Source organism: Ylistrum balloti, unplaced genomic scaffold (genome assembly GCF_031769215.1).
Source record: "Ylistrum balloti isolate Yb309-2 unplaced genomic scaffold, AGI_CSIRO_Ybal_v1 Utg370758, whole genome shotgun sequence".
Classification (NCBI taxonomy): domain Eukaryota; kingdom Metazoa; phylum Mollusca; class Bivalvia; order Pectinida; family Pectinidae; genus Ylistrum; species Ylistrum balloti.
In genome coordinates, this window is record NW_026782445.1 from 664,651 (window position 1) to 689,553 (window position 24,903).

The 24,903-nt window shown below is 34.6% G+C and overlaps 1 protein-coding gene across 1 annotated transcript in view; it reads left to right on the forward strand.

Annotated features, from left to right (window-relative positions):
• The window catches only part of LOC132558120 (guanine deaminase-like), a 30,123-nt gene extending 13,984 nt beyond the window's left edge, over positions 1-16,139 (forward strand). Inside the window, exons 2-13 of the mRNA XM_060222650.1 lie at positions 1,267-1,358; positions 1,457-1,628; positions 1,813-1,900; positions 2,317-2,419; positions 3,386-3,413; positions 11,343-11,450; positions 12,029-12,136; positions 13,325-13,422; positions 14,204-14,271; positions 14,487-14,636; positions 15,378-15,524; positions 16,054-16,139. Coding sequence (XP_060078633.1) covers positions 1,267-1,358; positions 1,457-1,628; positions 1,813-1,900; positions 2,317-2,419; positions 3,386-3,413; positions 11,343-11,450; positions 12,029-12,136; positions 13,325-13,422; positions 14,204-14,271; positions 14,487-14,636; positions 15,378-15,524; positions 16,054-16,139 — 1,248 coding nt within the window. The remainder of the gene's footprint in view (positions 1-1,266; positions 1,359-1,456; positions 1,629-1,812; positions 1,901-2,316; positions 2,420-3,385; positions 3,414-11,342; positions 11,451-12,028; positions 12,137-13,324; positions 13,423-14,203; positions 14,272-14,486; positions 14,637-15,377; positions 15,525-16,053) is intronic.
• Positions 16,140-24,903: the final 8,764 nt, after the last annotated feature.

The following is a 24,903-nucleotide window of genomic DNA, read 5'->3' on the forward strand; positions in this document are numbered from 1 at the left end:
TAAGCCTTGGCATTATTGACTGATAACCACATCCGATCACATCTCAGGGGACATGACACAACATCTTAACATCTGTATGAACAAAACCAAGCCCAGTCAGATGAATGTAAAGCGTAAAACATTTGAACATGACATATATATATATATATATCTTTGTTATTGAGAGGGTTTCAATATGTTAATAAGCCTTGTACCCAAGCACCCTGTTCACTGTTTGGAATCAAAACAAGACATCTTTAAACCAAGCATATTTGCTTTTTGGTTTTTTCTCTCCACCTTTTGGATTTTTCTATTCAGGCCCCTTTAAGTTTACATAACGGACACACAAATGAATAGCACCATTATATACAAATTTGGATAAGATGTGGTCGAGCCAAATAACGAATTAAAGCTGTCATGTACATGTTTCGTCCCTCTAGGAATCGTCAGAGATGCCAAGAGGAGGAATGGGGAGGTGCACTATTCCAAATGATCTTAGAAGAACGTCAAATGCGCGTGTTTACTCTGAATCGTGCCACTAATCAAATAAATTAAAAAGTTGCATGTAGGTTAAGACAAACCTTGGGGACAAAACATTTGTATGATACAGTTTAATGACTTATTTGGCTTCTTCTTTACCTAATCTTTAATTCATATTGAACGGAGTTATTTATTTGTGTGTACTACACAGTCTATAAGTAATAGAACAGGAAGATTGACAAGGCCTGATACTATCACGTACCGTTAGAACACAAACACTGTGACATTTTGACGAAATACGATTACATGGTATTGCCGCGATCAATAGAATGCCCCTTAGTGGTAAGACAGGAGGGAGGATCTCAAATCGAGGAGGAAGGATGCTTCAGTTGGAAAAGACGAGGATTGTAGAGTGTCTGTAATTGAATTATTTATTCTGACTGCCTAGATTCCCCTATCACACTGACAAAGGGAGGAATACCTTGTTTTTTCTCTTATCCTGCTTGCCTTTTTATGGAAGTGTTTTCATTGTCTCAGTGTTCGTAAAGTTGGCGTGACGTCATATTCATTAAAGGGGATCACTCCAGTTTTGTCCCAAGGGTGAGACACGGAAATCTAACGTAAAAAAGCATGGATATACCTGTCCAAATTAAGAGGAAAAAACCTAACCAAAAAGAAGTATCATTTATTGTATGATGAATGACACATTATACTTTCATTATTTTGGACATGGACTGCTATTAAGTTTAAATTTTGTTATGAAATTCATGGTCATTATAAATGTAGAAAGTTGTGGTTATGTTACAGATAATATTTCTCCAAAAGTGGGACGAAGATCTACTGACGTTGTTACAAGAACACAACATATTACCTGAAAGTGTTATTTACTTGAAAGAAAGGTAAGTTTCTTTATGCCTATATGAATTAACTTCGTAGATGTGAAACATGAATTTGTTCCCACATGAATTGATTAATATTGACATTGCTATTTCTAAAGGCAATTTCTGATTCCTGGCTTTGTGGATACTCACATCCATGCATCACAGTATCCCAACTGTGGCAAGGGACTAGACGAAGGGTTGTTGTCATGGCTTCATAAATACACGTTTCCAGTCGAGGCTAAATTCGCAGATCTGGAGTTTGCCACTGAAACCTATTCTAAAGTTATTGTAAGTAATCTACGGTTACTTGGCAAATAATCGTATTTACTGTATTTAGCTCTGAATGGCTGCTAGCGATGTAAAAATTCTCTTTGTCAAGATAAAACGTTTTTCAGCATTAAATCTCACATTATTGTTAAATATCTATTGAATGGAATAGAACTTTTATCACTATTTTCAACTTTCTTTGCAGTCTCGAGTTATAAAAAATGGCACAACTACAGCATGTTATTATGCAACCATCGATACAGATGCCACACTGCGACTTTGTGACATAGTAGGTAAGTTACCATGGCGCCCCTATTCATCTTTGTGAAATAGTAGGTAAGTTACCATGGCGCCCCTATTCATCTTTGTGAAATAGTAGGTAAGTTACCATGGCGCCCCTATTCATCTTTGTGAAATAGTAGATAAGTTACCATGACGCCACTCTCCCACTTTGTGACATAGTAGACAAGTTACCATGACATCATTGCAGTCTTTCCGACTTCGTGACATCGAAGGTAAATTACCATGACGCCACTATCCCAGTTTGCATTATAGTAGGTAAGTTACCATGACATCAACTTCGGCTTCCTAATAAAAAGTTTTAATTATGCTGCTTCAACTGTTTCTATCGTGGTGGTAAATAGGAAAGAATGAAAAAGAAACAAGTATCCAACTTCAGTTATCAGTCCAAAAAATCTGCTTGTTACAGACAAGGCCGGCCAGCGTGCAGTGGTGGGAAAAGTTAACATGGATCAGAACTCGCCAGACTTTTACAAAGAGGAGACAACCCAGTCTTTTCAGAATACAATCAGGTTTGTATTAGTTAATAGATATAATATACCATTGCTATATCTAAATAAAAAAATTAAATGTCTCCAATGTCCTTATTGGTTGGAGCATTAGTTTAGTAGTGATGTATAAATCGTGAAACAATTGCACAAAAAGAAGGAAAAAGTGTTTCCATGAGGAAGTATGGTATCAAAATGTAGTATTTCAACAGAAAGATGTTTCTGCCACTTGTAAAATAAATAAAGGGAAAAAATGCCCTCCAAAGTAGGAGGTCTTATTAGAGTCCAAAACATTTAATTCCTAATGTGATGGGAAAAGACTGTAAACATGTTTTGCTGGCATCCGTGAATTTGTGATAGTTTTGTGAATAAACACTTAAGATGTTTGATATATGACTTTCATGAAAGATGGAATAATAATGGAGATCATCGACATGCTGTACATCTTTGTCAATGAATGTTTGCATTTGGATAATGATTGGTCATGACTCATCCCATTACCCAGTGGTTGGTTGGTAAAATTGAAATGAACATAAAATGATATTATTCATAACTCGATTATGTTTCGTATCTGACCTCTGGTCATATCAACCGTTTTTCATTTTCTGTAATATTTCCATGGGAAAAAAATAAAGTAATGATATATTTGATACTTAAAATTGTTTTCGATGTCTACCTCTACCACCAAACTGTAAATCAAACAATATAAAGATTTGAACTGATGCTGGCGACAGTTTCGCTGCAATCGTCGGTTGAATCGGGAAGGAATTTTTGAGAATACAAAACAGCTCTCAATGAGTCGTGAAGTCCCTCTTTCCCCGGTGTTGTTTCTGAACAAATTTGATCTGAATACCTCATCCCAAAAGAAGAAAACTTTTAAAGGAATTCTTTTATTTGCCCTTGTGGTAACACCAGTTGAATTCATTAGTTCCTGTGATTTATTGATAACATTTCGTTTTCATTAATTACAACTAATTTGTATCTTTACAGATATGTTAATGAAGTTATCAACCGAGAGGTACGTATAAATTGTAACCTACACTACACAGCACAATAACATTAGTTTGACGTTAAGGCACTGGATTTTGACAAAAAGTCGGTCATCCAACCTTGGGAAATACTATATCCTCTGTGATATAAAGTAACTTCCTTGATTAAAATATTCAGGCCGCAATTATCACTGACGAGTCATAGGAGGACGAGACAGCTGCATGATGCAGCTTAATTCATTAATATGGCTCTACTGTATCTAATTATAAAAACGCTATTTAATTGTGTCTTTTGTACAATCTTGGGTATATTTCATGTTCTTTAATACGCCTGGTGGTTTTCTTGTTGGTGACCTCATTTTTATTTAATATTACTTTAACGCCATGTTTTGAAATAATTGAGCTAAGAAATTAACTGTATGTTAAGCATGATGATTTTGATTTCCCTATTTCCCCTGATGAAAATGATAGGAAGTATTTACGATGGTCTATTTCTTTTTGCGATATGAAACTGAACGTGTTTGATGCTTATCGGTATGTGTGTTAGTTCAGTTGTTTATTTTATTCTCATTTGCGAACGTAACAACACTTACATGGCTTAAATCTATTGAACACGGTGCATTCGTCGATGAAACAGAAGACTCTTACCCTTCCGAATCACCTAGTTGTATTGTCCAGGCAAATACCTGAATAAAAATTTTTATAGAAAGTTATATAATAACTGTTCTTATAAGTCTATATCTAGATGTATTCATTCTTAATTGTATAAAAACGAACTCCTTATTTCCATTGCAGGTTTTTTTCTGAAGTAATGTTTGATTTTTGACATGTTCTTAGTGATGGGGTAAAAAAATTTAGGGAACGTATCAGTAGCTTGAACGTGACTCCCAGAGTCTAATCCATAGCATGCATTCTGAGATCAACAGATACATTTTATGTTATATACTAATATATAGTTAATTTCACAACAACAACAACAACAATTCATATGACGAAACCATAGGACTATCCTAGGGTGTATACATACATACCGGACACAAAGCTCTCGTACCTTTTGTTGATATCCTGTTGTATTCCAGCGTTAAATTTATATGATTTATTTTCATATTGTACTTTTAACCGACAAAATTTATGTAAATGTGATATATAGCTTGTTTCGTGTAAAGAAATTGTTAAGTTGACCTTATTCTAAGGCAGAATGAAAACATTGACCTACCTGTGTTTTAATAGCGAGTTTTAGTTAGGGGCATATCTTGTTTACCAAGTTTTGACGTGATACATTTTCTATAGATCAGATCGCCTTGACATACATTTGGATCCAAAGTTTTGACACAAACATCATACGATGAAACTATCCCATTACTTAAAAATCTATAATCATCCATGTCACGAATATTTATTCAGTGGCCTGAAAATATCACTCGGAACTTACAGAATAAACAAACACCCGATCAAATTTCAGTGTTGTGTCGTGATTGTAATGATAAATGTTTTACATTCCGGGTAATTGTCCTCATTTAGCCACACATGTCACTCTAATGCCTCTCTATACGTTGATTTGGATATACTGCCATGTAATACCTTTTCTTGTATCATATATATTTGGATGGTTTTCGTGAATGAAAATAGTTAGCATTACTCAATCCTTAATTCAACAAGAAGACGAAAACGGTACCGAAATTATTTCGTCTTTTAATTGTTTGTCATGTGATATTCACAGAACAAGATTAGCTTTAAATTTTTATCATTTGTTTCGAAATTCATTAGCTCTCACATCTTCTGAACCTTCGTTATCTATATTGGTGATTGGTATTATCCAATCATAGTTAAGGATACAGATTCTTTACACTATAGCTTCCATGTTCATTAGCTCTCACGTCTTCTGAGCCCTCGTTATCTATATCTTTGATTGGTATTATCCAATCATAGTTAAGGTTACAGATTCTTTACAATATAGCTTCCATGGTATTATCCAATCATAGTTAAGGTTACAGATTCTTTACAATATAGCTTCCATGTGACTTACAAAACGGTATTGACATATCTGTAGTAATGCTGCACTGCAGTTACCAAGTGTGGATTTTATAACAGTGAAGTAGTGCAGCTGGTAGAACGGTTGGACCAAACCAAGGTTCAATTTCTGACGTTCTTTAGTATTTATTGATGGTGGTTCTGTTGGTGTTAACCTTTTATTCATTTGAGAATGTTACATTACCTACATGGACTAACTACGATTTACTAATTGGTTGTCGTCGGTGAATTAGAAGACGATCACCCTTCCTATATACCTCTGGTTATTTTTTGCAAATCTTTCTTTTGTTCGTAATTTTCCCTCATTTCATCAATTATGTGTTTGGATTGTGATTTTTTTCTCTTGTGATATTTTCATGTAACACATAAATGTAAGTAGTGTCATGGTTGAATGTTATAGGTCTCCTAAAATAACATTCCATAAGAACATTGGACATTGGACAAAAGACGCAACTGAATAGCCCCTTTCAATACAAGTTTAGAATAATATGCAGTAGAATAAAATAAGATAAACTATGGCTTTGAACTATTTCATCCTTCGGTTATGCTATGAGCTGAAATCTGGAGAACTAAGAGGCGACCGCGGAAAATTAAAATCTGTCGTAAGAATAACATCCCGATGGAGAGGTGCATTTGTCCCATAATCGAATACATGTAGGTTTTTTTTTTCTTTCTTTCTTTTTTACACTCAGAAAATAGCAAATCAGCAGGTCTCACATAGTTACATAGCGACTCAGTTTATGCTTTTTCATGTTTTGTTAATATCGCTGTACATATTTTCTGAAAAATTGTTTCTTCCTTCTCCTTGCTTCCCCCATCTCTCTCTCACCTCTCTCTCTCCCCTCTCTCTCCTTCTCTCTCTCTCTCTCCCTCTCTCTGTCACTCTTAGTTCTGTCTTTCCCTCTCTCCCCTCCTTCTTTCTCACTCCCTCTTAATCTTTCCTTTCCTGTCTCGCGTCTTTTCTCCTTTCTCTTTCCTCTATCCCTTTTCTCTCATCCCCCTCTCTCTTATTCACTCTCCCTCTCTCACTCTCACTTCTCTCTATCTCCCCCCTTCTCTATCTCTCCCTCCCTCTCTCTCCACTTCTCTCTCCTCTCTCTCCCCCCTCCCTGTCTTTCCTTTTCCCTCTCTCTCTATCTCTCAATCACCCTCTCTCTGTTTCTTTCTCTTAACTACACAAATCGAAGATCAAAGATAACACATTTGTTAACATAGTATGGACGTTATAAAAAAGAAATATATAAAAAAAGAAATGAATTATTTTGGTTCACTTTAAGATATATTTTAAATCACCAATTTATTGTTTTTGTGTAGAGAACGATGTCGCTGTCACCATGCTTGCTGAAATTCTTTTGGCTTCATTTTCATCACAGTGTGTTCTTTTTTTTTTTTTTTAATAGCATTGTAACTACGTGAACGATTATTCAAAGTGATTCGTCACGTTTGCTGTAATCATTTTTACAAACATAATTTCAAGTAAGTCATCTTTTGGTAATACTTTAAACATAATTTTCTGTTCAATTCATACTTAAATAGTTTTACTATGTCCACGTACTTTGTCCTTGAATCACTTTGGTGATACCATTTATATATAACAAACCCAACCAGTGATAACAAACTATTAATCCAGTCATACGCAGAATAGGTTATTTTATATCCAATAACTATATATTTCAAACATTTCATATTTATGGTGTAGCCTATTCTACGAAGAGATTCTTTTACGTGATCCCAGAGTGGAGTTATACAAATACACTCAATAAAATAGTGAATATAGTCATCTTTAACTTTACATACTTCGCAATTCTCGTGTGACTTAATATTCCATCTTTTTAATAAAACGCCATTGGGAATAATATTACTGAATAATTTCCAACGAAAAACTTTTTCGTCGTTCTCCCTTACAACCTTAAATACAAATTCAAAAAAGTTGGTAAACACGCCTCTACTATTTTCCTTGTATTTAAGTTTTTCTTTCCAAACTTGGAAGCTATGTGTAGTATGGGATTTTTTACCCCTTAGAATATCATACATTTCCTTGTTACACATATTTTGCAATGACTTTGTTTTGTATGTTGTTGTATTAAACACACAAACATCCTTCCATAATATCTGAACGACCGATTTAGATTTTTCACTATGTAATTCTTCTATCCAACATCGTGGTATTGCTTGTTTTACAGATAAAATTTCAACTAACCAGTTACTTTTACAATGCAGTTTATCATATATAAGATTATCATCTATTTTTCCATAAATTCCCACAATATCGTTTATGTAAATCAAACCAGAATCTATCCATGTTTTAAACCATAGAGCCTTTCCACCCAATGTTATATGTTTGTTGCCCCATATCACCTGTTGTTTTATTTCCCTGTAACTTTTTATATTACGATTTTCCTCCTGCAGTGTAAACCACGAACTAAGTAAGTCAAAATAAAATTTCGGTAATTCCTGATATTTTGGCAGGAGTATAGTTGAACATGTATTCATTTAAAAAATTAAATTATTTGCTCCAAATTTATCATAATAATAGCGTGGCAAAATTTTCCAATTGGCTTCAGTGTGGTTAAGTAATCGCTTAATCCAAGAAATACGTAAGACATTAATATGACATTGGATGTCTCTTATTTTTAGCCCGCCATTATCAAAATCACAGATCATAGTATTTCGTTTTACTCTATCAGGCTTCCCATCCCAAATAAAAGTGTAAATCATCTTTTCTAAAACCTTAATCGTGTCATTATCGATTCCAATTGCACTAACGAGAAAAGTAATCATTGGAATAACTAGACTTTGTATTATTATCGATTTTCAAGCAAGGTTAACTTCCTTTTTTTCCAATTTTTCATTAATTGGTCTATAGATACAATTTTGTCTTTCCAACAAAGATTGGAGCATACTTTACTGTTCATACCAAAGTGAACACCCAGTGATTTTGCCGTTTTCACCCATTTGATACCTGCATGACAATTGTCTTTATTTTTATTTGATCCAACAAAAATACCCTCTGTCTTATCCTTTTTCAATTTTAATCCTGACATTTTTCCGAATTCCTCAACTAATTTCAATGCCCTTTTAACCTCACTATACCTCATGAACAATGTAGTATCATCTGCTAACTGGGATATCTTTACATATTTATTATTTAACTTTACACCTTTAATATTTGTATCAGAACGTAGTTTGCATGCCAAAATTTCTGCCGCTATGACAAATAGTAAACAAGAAAGAGGACAACCTTGCCTTATTCCACGTGATATTTTGTAGCTTCCGGTTAACCAGTTATTGTTCTTTACACAGCCTTTGATATCCGTATACAAAGTCTTAACCCACTTAATAAATGAGTTCCCCAAACCGAATTTTTCTAAACAAGTAAACATAAAATCCCACTCAATTGTATCGAAAGCCTTTGAAAAATCTAGAAAAATTATACATGAATCAATGTTGAACTTTTCCGAATAATCAATAATATCTTGAATAAGCCTGATGTTATACCCAATAAATCTATTGCGTATATACCCGTTCTGATCAGTATTTATGATTTTTGACATTACTGGTTTTATCCGATTAGCCAGAGAATAAGCAGCAATTTTGTAATCAGTATTGAGTAAAGAAATAGGCCTCCAATTTCGTAGATTGAGAGCATCATTTTTCTTATAAATTAGAGAGACGATTCCTTTTTTTTGAGAAGTACTCAATTCCCCCCTCCTGTATGAATCATTTAAAGCTTCAACTACCGTTTTACCTATCTTATTCCAAAATGTTTTATAGAATTCAGCCGTCAGCCCATCACTCCCTGGACTTTTATTTAATGTCATGTTTTGAACCGCGTCTTCGCACTCTTTCAAAGTAGGTTTATACAATGAACAATGCTACTGAGTGAATGAATTCAAACGTAGCGCTCAGGTTACGACCAATCGCGGGACGAAAAGTCGACCAGCAGTGTCAAAATAAGACAAAGTAACCATAAATTGATATTAGTTTTTAATTTGTCAGCATTTTAGTCTCTGCCGATGTTGTATGAAGGTTTGATGGTATATGGCAGTATATATGTGCGTGTATTGTCTTTATAACATTTGTATTATTCTGTCAACATTTCTTACACTATATACATGTTAACATTAGTTCAGTTTTTACTAAAATCTATATTCCACCATTTTGTCTTTTTCACTTGTTAGTGTAAACCTATGTCTCCAACATTTTTGCAGTTTTAATGTCTGTGCTATTTAACTGTGATCACATCTAATGGTGCTTTATTGTACCTTGATTTTATGACGTCTCCGTACCTATGTTCGGTGCAGTAATAACTCGTATGAGCTAATGTTCTTTGTTTATATCTAAGAGACATTATACAGAGTTATGTATATGTTATATTATTCCAAAATATAATTCCACCTGGAACTCTTGCTTTCAGATTAGTCTCTTTAATTTGTGTCTCGCGAACTTTGTTCTCAACTTCATATGGCGTGAGTCTGATATCACGATACACCTAAATGTAAATCCATTATCAAGATATTCTATATATGATCTTTCAATGTCAAACTCAACCACGTGTACATCAACCAATGGAAAGTCAACACGTTCAACAATGTTTCTATTATAGAACTAGACATAGTTTTACCTCAAGGTCGAATTCGAAGGTCACAAAAAAAATCCACTTTAAAAAAAATGTAAAAAATCTTTATGTCGGAGAGTCTCGTCAATATAAACATGAGGTTGGAATACAATCAGTGTTGTTTTGACAAATGTGAGAAATATAGACCAAATGTAAAGAATAAATAAATGCCTTTAAATACGCTGAAAATAATGTTTATGTAAATGTAATGTAATCAATACCAGTTTTTAATCGTGTTGTGGATTAAATAACTGTTTTCGTGAAATTCTAATGGTTTCTGCTTGTATTTCAATGTCATCAACTGATGTATACAGTTGTCGGTGAATCATGGCATTCATATTGATTATACATCATACTTTAGTCAATGAGGTTCGCGTTAATCTTCATGCCACGAGTTGATCCATCCGAATACTGGTATGTTTAAAATTATGCAAAATGTCATTTAAATGACAATCTTAGGTTATCAGGTGTATGAAAACTACGAAATGTTTTGAACCATAGGGCCAGTGCACCTTCCCATTTAGGTTTGGACTTTTTTCGATCCTAGGCTTCAGTATTAAGGCTCTTAACATCACCGACGAGTCCGGAGAACGAAACAGCCATATGATGCAGTTTAATACATTGTTTGGCTCTACTGTATCTAACTCTGAATTTATATTAAAAAGTGCTCTTTACTTGTGTGTCTTTTGTACACAGTCGTCACTGAATTATGGCATTCACATGTATTTAAATGATTAACGTAGTTATTGTTTAAACGTTTACATCTTTTATACAATGAACTGTCTTTTCCTTTTCAAGCACACATTTTATTGTCTGTGAAATAGAAGTTATATGGCTTCAATACTAGAAATACTTTTAATAAGCAACGACCATAAGTACATTAATCACCTTTCGTGGAACTAACGGCCAAAAACGAAATGAAAATACATCTTTAACAAGTAGAATATATTCAATTAGTTTCACTCCTGGCTGCTTTTAATGATGAATAGTGCTTCCTCCGAAGCATTAATGGTGTTATCATACGGGAACACCATCCCTAACATGAACTCTCGTGGTATTGTTGTGTTGTCAATTTCTTTATTTTGGAATATGATAGAGAAAACTTATTTGTGGTGTTTTGTAACAACTGTAAGTTTAGCTGTATAACATCACTATATTGGCTAGAAGTTTCTTATTTGTGGTGTTTTGTAACAACTGTAAGTGTAGCTGTATAACATCACTATATTGGCTAGAAGTTTCTTATTTGTGGTGTTTTGTAAGTGTAGCTGTATAACATCGCTAGAAGTTTCTCTTTGTGTTTTATTTGTAGTACCAACTGGTGAAGCCATGTATCACCCCGAGGTTTGCTATAAGTTGCTGCATGGATTTAATGAAACAGCTTGGACAGTTGGCGAGGTCTCATCACCTTCATGTACAGGTATCGTCATGTTGCTTCTTTAAACTGCAAATGGATCAGTTTTACTACTAAGCAATATTTTGACATCAGTAGTTTTAACAGATTCTTATTGTTTTAAGAATTATTTCGTAGTCTTGTAGTGAATTAAAAAAAAAAAACAATGTTACAGACAACGATTTCCTTATCGTTTTTCATCAATAAGATGGCTGGTTTCAAATGAAACTGAATTCTAACAGTAAATCAATTCGCTTTCCAAGCTTAACAAACTAATATTGATTTAATTTGTCTTGACCGAAAAAATGCATTGGCGGGAGACGTCGCGACAAACGCTATCTAAAACATTAATTTTATTTTATATGATAAAAACGTACGATGTAACAAAATCGATCGTTAAAAACTTAATATAAATGGCGTCAAGAGAGAGAGGGGGGACTCAAATAAATAAAGGAAACGTTTAAAATAGTTCAATCTTTCACATGATACAAGATTGTATACAATATTTGAAACTCTCTCTCTCTCTCTCTCTCTCTCTCTCTCTCTCTCTCTCTCTCTCTCTCTCTCTCTCATATATACACAATTTATTTTACTGCATCCTACAGACCCATATATGTGAGACAAGGGACGAATGTACTATGGTTCAGAAGCTCTACCCGGAGAGTAAATCTTACACGGACGTGTACGAACAGGCTGGTCTGCTTACAAAGAAGGTATGAAACCAAACTTATCAAATTACGTAATTATACTGGTGTGTTGTATAGATTAGTTGGCTGTATCGTTCATCTAGTTATACTGAAGTGTAGAGTTATATGTAGGTAACATGTGTATAAAAGATGTAAAGAAATAAGAACGTTTAAAAAAACAACATCTTACAGATACCAGGAAAATCAGCGTAATATTACATTAATTACATAACATCTCAACAATAACCTTGAAATATTTTTAAGTTCAGCTAAAATCGGAAAAATCATGGAAAGTCAGTTAATGTACGCCCAATAAAGTAAAACAACGTTACAAAACATAAATAAAAACCATTGATTTTACCGAGGACATATCTAAACTCTACACAGAAATATCAAGTCTTAAATGTCATCACGAAAAACAATCGAAAAATTCTGGTTTTCCTCAGTCGCAGCCTAGGTTTCAATGTTTAGGCCCTTAACATCACTGACGCGTCCTTAACGGGCGATTATGATGCTGGATGATGCAGTTAGATTAATTATATACTGCTTCTAAAGTCTAAATTTGAATTAAATCGTTTATTTGTTTTGTACAATCCCTTTACATGTTACTTTATTTATCTCTTCATTTATTACCATTGCTTGAAGAACAAGCCGAAATGAAGTAACACGTCTAGTGAATACTGACGACAACCTCTTTAAAAGCAATACATATATCATAAATGTCATTCCACAATTACCATAACTTTGCCCTCTGTAAAATCATTTGATCATTCAGTGTCGTTTTGCATTAACTGCTTTGTTACTCGATCCACTGTGAAATTGGATAGATTCACGATTCGGCATGGTGCATGTAGTCTCATTTACACTGCGTCAGCAATGTTGGTGTCTGGTAGGTTATATTTAGAAACGGGCGCCTGATCATCACGTGATTTCTTCAGTACGTAAGCACACATTCAACTGTATGAAATTTCTTGATTTATAAGTATCAGAACGCAATCTGTATATGTCGCCGATGTGTTTTACTTTGTAGTTAAAACGATTAATGAAGGGAATCTCTGGATTTGTCTCGGGGGTCCTCGCATTATGAAATGCAAATGGAAGTTGTATCTTGTATATTGCAGAATTTCGCTACAGAAAGATGATTTTGATATAAATTTTTCGTTGAGTAATTCGTCCCTATTTGTGTTACTTTACTGTTGATCTTAATGTTTACAGACTGTGCTTGCTCATGGCATATATTTATCAAAGGAAGAAAGGGAGACGATCAAGAAACGTCGATCAGGAATATCTCACTGTCCGAACTCCAATTTGTCGTAAGTCTGATATTTCAATGAATATGCTTAATTAGTATACAAATCTCATGAAACTATGGCAACATACCATGGATACTACTTTTATAGGTTATATTTCAGTTGTTATCAAGATTGGTACAAAATGGAATCCAAGAGAAAATGCCTTGGTCACATGGCTTCCATAAAAATACGTCCTTTTTAAATTAAGCTTTCGAAGAAAAATATAAACAATAGAACTAGAGCATAAGATTTACTCGGAGGTTCCTGAAAAAGTACAAGGAGAATAAAATAAAGTGTTTCGGAATAGTACGCGTCTTCTGCTTCATCGACGACACCTGCCATGGAAATCTTGGTCAATCCAAGTAAGTAATGTCATGTTCTCAAATGAGAAAAAAATATATTCAACAAACGAGCACCAAACGCGCCCAACATCATATAGCACAAAGAAACAGACTATTTCTAATTGAGACCACTTTAGCTTTCCCATTATTTCATCAACCAGCATCATTTAAAACCCTGTAATGAGCTTGATTGTCAGTTGACGACAAACCTCGTGAAACAATAAGCCCATTTAACTTGAAGCTATTGGTGAAACCTTGTGAAAAAATCCACTCTTTTTATATCAACTTTTTTTGTAAAACCTCGGAAATTTGAACCATCACAAACAAAACTACGTTTGCAGTATTGCACAGTTGGTAATTAAGAACAAGAGAAAGAAAAGGCAAAGAAATATTCTGAATATCTATTGATACAGATCCTTAATGCCATTCATTACAACAAATATTTGTTCTGTTTTCTCAAGAATCCGAAGCGGTCTTCTTGATGTCAAGGGCTGCTTTGAAGATGATATCGCTGTAGGTTTGGGTACAGGTATGTAGAAGAATCGAGATCTTGTATTTATGTAGCATTAGAAACAAGATACTATTATATTTGTTAAATTAAATGATGCCATACACAGTAGATAACGTTGTGTTTATCCTATTGTAAACTATGTGGAATCAATGAAATGTAATTTTCGATAACCATCAGTTAAAAATATAAAGTGTAACATTTAAACTTATAATTTGACTGCCTACCTTTTACAGATATCTCCGGGGGCTACAGTCCATCTATCATGGATGCTATGAGAACCGCCATCAGTACCTCAAACACTATTGCTATGCAGCGTGGTCCAAGCTACACACCATTGGATTATAAAGATGTGTTCCGAATGGCCACACTGGGTGGCGCCAGAGGTAATACTTTGCAATTTTGTTAAAGAAACTACCTCTTCTGCTATCACGCTCTCCTTCATAAGACCCATGCAAAAAAGACAGGGAAAGAATATACACAATGGATGTCCTAAGAGGTTACTAATTGTGGGGCATCCCTTTGGCAGTTTCTTCGATGCCTTTTATTTAGGGAACGTCGGAGCGCGAAATAATATAAGCAGCTGTATTCTAGGCCTACTGCACGCTCGTCGAAAGCGACTAAAAGTGGCACCTTGCAGAATCAGAGATTTTCTTCTTTGACTTTTACTATGGGACGTTGGAGAGACCCAACCAAAATAGATCAATTGCACTTGTACAATTATTTTGATATTCTGGGTTTTTTTATAACATTTTTTCTCTTTCTTTTTTGTTCACAATTTCTCATTCTTGGTGGCTGTCCTGACACCTGACCTCCAATGGATGATACGTGTATGTTAAGCTCCGTAAATTCATGAAACAAAACAAAACCTTCCGAAACACTAAGAAGTGTATTTGTATCCAACGGTTCTATATTAAATATTTCGCTGACTGTTCTTGAAAAGTTTCAACAATGTATACACGGATATTTAAAATTATGTTATTAAGAAAGGTGAGAAACGTTCCATTCAAGTAATTTCATTTTGAAAGTACTATTCATGTCTATGTAAGAAGCGTAGGTTAACGTTTAAATGTATCACTGTATTACCATGTGTGACAGGATCAGTAATATGTAGTTGTTAATTCCAGTGTTGGACATGGATGACATTATCGGTAACTTTGAGGTTGGGAAAGAATTCGATGCCCTTGTTATAGACCCAAAGGCAGCAGGCAGTGTCATTGATGTGTTCGAGAATGACTCTATTGAAGATGTCATACAGAAATTCGTCTTCCTCGGTAAGTAAAACACGATAAATATCTTTTTTTTAAAAATACAAAATCATTCTACACACTCAGCAATTTGTATTGTTGGTGGGTGAATCTAAAATTTCACGTTCACCGTTGGCCACATTTATATCAATCTGCGCTACATAACACACCATATCTGTGATTTGTATTATAGAATCGAGGATGCATGTTATCTTGGCGAAAAAGTTTTTGTATAATTGTATAATTTGTAGATTGACGTTTTATTCATCTTGTTATTCACGTTTTATAGATATCTTACATCAGGTTTTTAATTTGTGAGAAAAAACAGTGAAAAAGATATCTAGTATTCACAACATCGGAACTTACAAATTTAATATGAAAAAATCCCAATTGGTAAAATAAATGGCAATATATTATCTTATCTATTGATTATTCTGTTTAAAGATAGTTTTGTCTCTTTAATGGTAACAATATTTGAATGAATATACACCACATATGAATCTACATGTCTCTGAGTGATTAAGTGTTGTCAGCTTCAAATCTTACATTTACACAGGTGATGACAGGAACATCTTAAAGGTATTTGTTGCGGGACGTGACCTGTCAGAGAAATCCTGTGTCGAGCCGTTGAATATTTCATAACCTAATCAGTCTAGCATTCCATTGTGAGGAATCACCAGAACGGTGTATTTGTTGTTTCCCGAAGTTTAAAGATATGTACTCAAAACTACATTCTTTAAGCAACCTTGACCTACGGAACTTCCGCAATACTTGATCAGAATAAAGCTGTCTATCTATTGGATATTTGATTGGAGAATAAACAAACCTGTAGATACAAACAGGTATAAGTTACATAATACAGTTTCAATGTTCAAAGGAATTAAAACAGTGTGTGCGGATTATTGCAGACAACGTGGATTAATAGTCCATCAGTAGTGTCTACCACCTGCAATCCCGCATATTGTGCACCCTATTCTCCTATGCTTCTTTTGTACACTATTTTGACACGAACTGGCGCCACCATTGCCGTAATATACCTGCCATATATACATTTATTCAGAGAAGGAAAACAGCTGTATTTTAGCACGTGCGTTAATTCGACAGAACTACTTTCTGAAATAACTTAAAATTACATCGAAATATGCGGTTTTATGTGTTATCATTAACAGGGTTATAAACAAAACTTCATAAAATCGCTGTCACGTGCAATGAAGTTTAGAACTATATTTCTGCTCGGAGCAATTGTTTTGGCTTACGCCATCGGACAAAAGCCAGGTAAACATAGACATAGTTTTGGTTTCCAATCAACGTTGCAGGATAAATAGGATAAATGGCTCGCCACTTCTTCTTCATCTTCGCCAAAATACAGCTTATCTCATAAGACACTAGCAGGGTACATGTTATACACTTTGCGTATGTTGTAATCATCTTATAGCCATATCTAAGATTGTTACGTAAATACCTTATACATTATTTAGAGTGTTAAGATAAATAACTGGTTTATTGGTTAATAATGTTAAAATATATATCTGGTTTGCTGGTTAGAGTATTAATAAAATAGATACCTGGTTTAATGGGTTAAAGTGGAAATAAAATAAATACCTGGTTTATTGGTTAACAATTTAATCAGAAAAATACCTGGTTTATAGGTTTAGATTCTTCAGATAAATATCCGATTAAGTGGTAAGAAAAATGCCTGGTTTATCGATTTAGGGTGGTGAGAAAAATACCTGGTTTCTTGGTTTAAGATGTGAAATACATTTTTCCTGTTTGATATGTGTACTAATTCCCCACCCTTATTCGACTTACAAACATTCTCTATTTCCCTTCTACCGACCTATATTTACCCATCTCACTTTACCCGCTTTACCTTCTCTTTTGAGTAAACGAATTCACATTTTGTAATTGTCTTTCACATTCTGTTAGAATTAACCAAATGATCAGTTTATGACTTTATTTAAATTGGCTTAAAGAAACTACGTCAAATTTCTAGTCTGAACTGCTTTTCTGAGGTTATTTCTTAAATTCTACTCCTATCTGTAACCGTTCCTTAATCTTTATTAATCTTAACTCTTCACACTTGGCTTTCAGTATGATCTGCTTCTCTGGGTTCTTTCTTAAATTCTACTCCTATCTGTAACCGTTCCTTAATCTTTATTAATCTTAACTCTTCACACTTGGCTTTCAGTATGATCTGCTTCTCTGGGTTCTTTCTTAAATTCTACTCCTATCTGTAACCGTTCCTTAATCTTTATTAATCTTAACTGTTCACATTAGACTTTCGGTATGTAGGACACGGAAATGGAAAATCATAACATGATATGTTCTACTTCGCATGAAAACCATACAAATTTCTGATTGTTAAAAAAAAGATGTGAAAAGAAATACCCGGGTTATTTGTTTAGAGTGTTGAGAGAAATACTTGATTTATTGGTTTAGAGAGTAAAGAGAAATACCTGGTTTATTGGTTTAGAATGTTCAGATAAATACCTGGTTTATTGGTTTAGAATGTTCAGATAAATACCTGGTTTATTGGTTTAGAATGTTCAGATAAATACCTGGTTTATTGGTTTAGAATGTTCAGATAAATACCTGGTTTATTGGTTTAAGTGCTAAGAGAAATACCTGGCTTATTGGTTTAGTATGTTGAGATAACTTTCATGTTATTCTTTAATGTTTTTACACTAAGAAATGTTGCCATTGTTGTGTTATTTGTTACTCACCTTGTTATTTTTATTGAACTGTATTTGTATACCAGTAGATTATATATGCAACTTTAGTTCGGACCATCTACATTGTTATGAATTGTTACAAAGAATATTTACATATATTGTAGTATATACATATTGTTGTTATGTCTTTTTTTTATAGTTTATTGTAACCGTCGAAACCGGTGTCGTTAGCAGGAAACAGTTAATTTGCATTTTCCAGAAATTCCGAGAAACTGCGTTTGTTACCATGACAGTATTGTTGAGATTAAGATAGTTCAGGAATGAATTTTTTTCAGTGTTAGGTTGGAATTAGCAGCAATTTTGCATTTTAAGCATTTTTTCAGTTGGTAACTCTGGCAATGACATGTCAGAAATCAGAGGACATTTTTTATTTAAACAATTTTAATCTCTCTACTATAAAAGTAATTAACGTAGTTATGTAGTTTATAAATATATAGACATGTAATGATGTATTTTTCATAACCAAGATGCTGTACCTGCATAATTCTAACAGGATAATTTCAGGGAAAATGCAAATTAATTGTTTTCTGCTACCTATGTATTCAGATTTTGCTATAAAGGTTCTGTTGATCATGTAAATATCCACGCTACATATTCCACATTATCTATAAATAAGTGAAGGTCTAAACAATGTCCACGCTACATATTCCACATTATCTATAAATAACTGAAGGTCTAAACAATGTCCACGCTGCATATTCCACATTATCTATAAATAACTGAAGATCTAAACAATGTTTCTGACTACATTCTGGGTGTAAAAATTTACTCCACAATTATTCTTTGGTGGGATTTTTATATGAATACTCTCAATCCGCGAATTCATATATCGACGAAAATACATATACATTTATTAAGCTACATTTATCCACGAAATGAGTATAAAACATTGTAAGACCCACTAAAATACGTGTTTTTACAGTAAATGATGTTTTAAGGTACCAATGAACCATTCATTTGGATCTCCATAAAATGCTATTAAAGTTGTTCGTCAAATTTGTTAACTCCTTAATTATAGTAATATTTATTGATTTCGATATGAATATGAAAAGCTACTATCGTTTCAACCCTATACACTTTTCTAGTGATTACTTTGAACTGAATACGACGTATAATGGTTTTCCGAGAAAAGAGAAGAGTAATCTAGCATCGGATTATAGTGCATTAAACACCAGTTTATATGTTATATAGTTCCGAAAGTTTATTTTTTTCATAACATATTTTTGTTAACCGAGTAGAGAGTGAAAAAAATCCAAACATGTCCATGAGAAGATGTAACCAAACTGGAAAGGAAAATGAGTGTTGCCTTAATGACATGAATGAATGACGCACGTAACTCGCTATACCCTTAATAGGCTGGCCTGAGTGTAGATGTACTTTTACTTACTGATGAAGGTACAGATATACTGTTACAGATACAAGACAGTCCTGTATATATTCACTTAATAGTTATTCAGAATATTTGGGTTATATTATGGTTTCGATGTTATATGTTTGTTATTTATTTTATTTGAACAATTACGAAATCATGACATGTTTATCTAGCCTGACGAAAAAGCTTGTATGTACGATACATCGAAACATGATCACTTTGACATGTATAATTTGTGACATCCTAGGTAATACGTTAATGTTTTCTTTCATTAAAATATTCTACAAACTACTATCATATTAACTGTTTTGTCTAATATCAACGCACCACTGAGTTTCTCGTTCTTCTTATTATCAATACATAAATGAGATCATGTGATCAGTCAGGTGAACACATACCTTCCACTGCACGAGTGTGAATTTGAATGGATTTGTGCATTATAATATATCTTGTCGAGGTACCCAGCCATATCATATTGCGTCCTTCTGCCCGACAACCTTTACATACCTAATGACACAGAAAAAAATGTGCAGGCGATGTAGAATGTCTGTCACCTCAATTACCAGTTTAAGTACCTCATACATCTGATGTGCTAACTAGGACCCGTGTATGAAAGCAGACTTAAAATGGGAACATTAGTCAGAACAACAGTGCACCTAATGAACCTACAGTACAAACAGTGGCTGTAAAATCAACGAAGTTTGTCAAAATTCTAACATCTGATTGTACACCCTGTTGTACAAGTCCACTTTATTAAACATAACCAAAATGCTGCAGAGACGTTTGTCCTAGAAATGATACACTGTTTTTATCAATTTTCTCCAGCAGGACATAATATATTTAAATGCAGCCGTGTCTAAGAAATTGTAATATATATACATCAACATGTTTCTTTATATTGGCCAAAGGATCAGATGACACATGATACAGCGGTCATGGTAAAATAAATATTCCCAGCTGAGCTTCGAACCTCCATCCATAATCAGTTCTTTGTTTAAAACTATGTGGTTACAAAAATAGTTTATAAGCAGCTAAACTGTGGATAATCCGGCAGTAGTTTGCTACTTGAAAAGCAGCCGATGAATTTCTGGAGCAGTTTCTGAGTCTTTGAGAAGCTTTGCGATACTGATTTTTTCAAACGCGCATATGATTTAGTGCATGATCTCACATTTCAAACAAAGTGGCAGCTTTCACGAACAGACATTGAAAACCGTGAAATTTGATGGCAAACATTTCGGCAAGTAAACCTTGTACAATATTCTTGTGTGGTCAGATCATCCACTTTAGTCAATATGTACTCGGATCAGTTGTTGTATGGTCGCTAAGGTCATTGACATAAACATTACTTTCATATATCGTGATGTTCCTGATGCCATGCGGTCCGTCTTCAGGTGGATCCACTATACTTGGTTGTTTCGGCGCTGTCCACTACAACCTCCAGATGTGCGGCGACTAGGGTGATCAAACCCCAGCCTGCAACTATCTCGCCTGTGTCATCATGTACAACTGCTGATGTTGTCACAGTTCTCTTGTGATTGATGTTAATATCATTAAATAAATGAACATACCTTACCCCAAATAACAAAGTTTACATTGGAGTGATTCTAAAGCGTCACATAACACTACTTTGATGCCCACGATTCTGTCCGCTTCATCCACAGTCTCACTGATGCTGACTCTGCTCGCTAGCATACTGAACCAATCAGATGCTTTCTGTCTTTCCCGATGACACCTATGTTCCTCCTGACCTCCCACAACGACTAACCGGCAAATCCTCTGCAGCCAACCTCCACAGGGAAGGACCATACCCTCCAACCCTACTAAGGGCAATCATCAACTGGATCCTGATATTTTGCCTTCTTCTTCTCGAATGCCTCCCCCGTACGTTCTTCCCATTCCACAATGATGGCCGTTTTGGTTATTGCAGACCAGAGTACCATGTCTGGTCTCTAGTTTGAAGTTTTGATTTCCACTGGGAATTTCTGTCGTTCAGATCTGCCTTCATCTGCCATTCCCCCGCTGTTGCCATGATCTTTGTTTCCCCTGACTCTTCGGTTTCCAATTTCACCTGCTTGAATGAAATTGACAAACTTGGATCCTTTTTTGCTTGTTTCTTCTTTGCACCTTCAGTGTTGTTGCAAGTGTAAAGCACTTTGTCATGACGCCAGGTGTATCGCTCATCCCTCAGAGCCACTGGGCATCATGATATGATAGACATCAGGTTCGCCACTCTCTAACACAAGACACACACAAGATCTTCACTGAGACCCCATGTACAATTTTCGTGAGGCTGGGCAGAACACCATACACAGATCCCAGAAGAAATCTGATGCGTTTCTCCTCTATGGCCTAGATTTTACTCCATGAGAGATTCCTCTCTCGAATCCCCGTCAGTTTAGCCAACTTTCCTGTTTCTTTATGCATGCTATCTTCATCATTTACTTCTCCTCTTCCGTTGCCCTCATTTTTTCTGCACCAGTTCTCTCCATTGTTCTGCCCTGCGTTACTCTACATCTGTTTTGTCGATGTTCCCAGTCCTTTGCTGCTAACTGCTATACTTCCCATGACGTCCCCATGTCGAAGCCTCGACCCTGCCTCTTGGATTGTTTTGTCAGCTTTCAACTTCCTTCCGGTCTTAATTTTCACCTCTGTATCCCTGACTTTACATCTTTGCTGTTCTGCAGTAAGAGAGGTTGCCTGACCTTGGTCACCTTATGTTCCTCAGTAAGATATTTCAGAGGAATATTCAGTTGGTACCTTCTCTTTACAAGCCGATGCTGCTAAAGCCTCATGGTACTCGATCTGTGTAGTTTGTCAACACACGTTCCATCTTCCCAACTGATGACAAAAGTGCATCATACACCAGAATTGGCCATATTATCCGTGGAAGCACACCGTTTAGGAAAATCCAAGCCTCGAATCTTCCAGGTAGCACGCTCCTTTCTATCATTGTCATCCGTTCCTTGCTTGTTCGAACATAGATACAACATTATCTCTATTAGCTAGCGAGTTGTCAAATTGTTTTCCAATGCACTTTAAGACAGTTGAAATCGTCTTGTCTCCAATCCTGAATTGTCATCCCTCAGTCTTGGTGGCTATCGTCATATCATTCACGAAGGCCTGTGTTGGTGGTTGTCATATACCTGAAGCCATGTATGGTCCTCGGCTCAGCTTTTCGACACACTTCACCACTAAATTAATAACAGTAGAGAACAAAATGACAAATATTGTGCATCCACTGACGAGTCCGACTTCCAAGCGCTGTATTATTATATAAGTACTTACTTAATTATTTGTTTTGTTTTGTTTTAGTGTGTAGTTTACATGTTTTGATTTCATATGTCAAACTTAAATGGGTATATACTTTCAATTACATCTTGTCATACAGAATGCTGACCAGCTACGGATGTCCTTCACTGAGACTTACATGTACTGCTATTATGTAATGAATTTACTGGTACACCTGAGGGCACTGATCACAGATAAAGGATAATTACAATAAGGTGTCACATGTAACTCTTCAGGTTGTACGTTTGAGATATTTTATATACATGTAAACAGGTAGTCAGGAAATACATTTATAATCCTATTCTTTATTTCATCTTGAGATATACACCTCACCGATGCAAAGGAAAAAATATCATGTTTACAATCATGAAAGGACGTTTACAATTTAAATACATTGAGTTTTATATATTAGACATGCAAATCATACCTCTTCAAAGTCAAGAAAGTAGACCATTGTCGTTATTAAAAATGTTTAGGAAAACCACGAATTTATATCGTCATGATGTATATCAGTCCTTGGGAAACTTGCAACATTAAAGTGTTTTGTACTTTAAAGTTAAATAAATCCTGTGTTATGCATGATAGAATCAACACTCGTTGGACAGGTCTTACCACGTATTTAAAGAAACTATCTAATATACAGATTGTTAGAAGCTTTCGAGACGTAAGTTTTCATTTCGAGACAGATAATTAAATAATGCACGCATAATTTAGATGTACTGAAATGCTAATTCTGCATTATCACATTACTTGTCTGATACTTTAGCATTTTTCAGTAAAAGCCTAACAGCAAAATATATCTCTAGTAAGCAAATTATTACGTAACCTACATCTATAATAAAATTTGTTTAATACAATGTATCTTTCAAATGAAGACACTGAACCAAATGCTACATTTCACACTACCCGTGTAAATTCTCTATTTATATATGTAGTTAGATAACAAGTACATGTTAAATGAATAAAATCCTGAGTCGTCAATAGCTTTAGTTTTTATCTGATGACATGTAATTTTTATGACTTCTAGTTTTTAAAGATCTATATATGTGTGTGCTTATCTTCACTACACTAGTATGAAACAAGAGGTGCTTGGCCTTAACGGTTATCTGAATATAAAGACCTACATATGAAAGAGGCCAAATAGGCCTAAAGGAAATTGATCAGCTACTCTATGACTTACATAGAAGACATTGTTAGTTCATAAAGACATGTTCTGTTATTGCGAAGAAGCATTTCAATACATTTAACCCTTGTGACCTTGAAAGTTTGTCCAATATCAGCACCCTAGGCCTTTTGATTATTGAGAAGAAGTCGTTTTGACATTTTAACACATTTAATACTCGTGACCTTGAAAGTGGGTCAATGTCATTCATATTAACAAAGTTGCTAACCCTACATCCTAGCATGCTACAGGCCTAATATCATCTCTCTGGGCCTTTTGGTTATTGAAAAGCGTATCCAGATAATTCATATTAAAAATTGATTCCCAACTCTCTATGGTGTTTTAGACTAATTTTGGTTAAAATCCATTCAAACATTAAGAAAGAGTCGCTAGGGGTCGGAATTTAAGAATAATTCTCCACTCTCAATGATGTTCTACACCAAATTTGGTTGAAATCAATTAAGTATTAAGAAAATATAGCATTTTGAAGCAAAACATGGACTACTTTTCCCATTTGGGACTCCGCCTGACCCCAGGTCCCTAGGGTCAAATCAACTTTCTGAACTTAAGAATAGATTCTCCGCTCTCATTGATGTTTCACACCAAATGTTGTTGAAAGCTATTCAAGCATTCAGAAGGAGTAGCTGTTTTGAAAGCAAATACTGACTAACTTTCTACGAAACCTATACGCAATAAGGCTTCACTTTTGATTGTGTACAATATAATTTAAATGATCATAAATCATGTTGACTTTTGAATACGCTTATAGTTTTCCACACAGCAGGAATCTAGGTGATGACAGTAATTTATTATTATTATTATTTATTTAAAATTTGGTCTTGTAGACCTAAT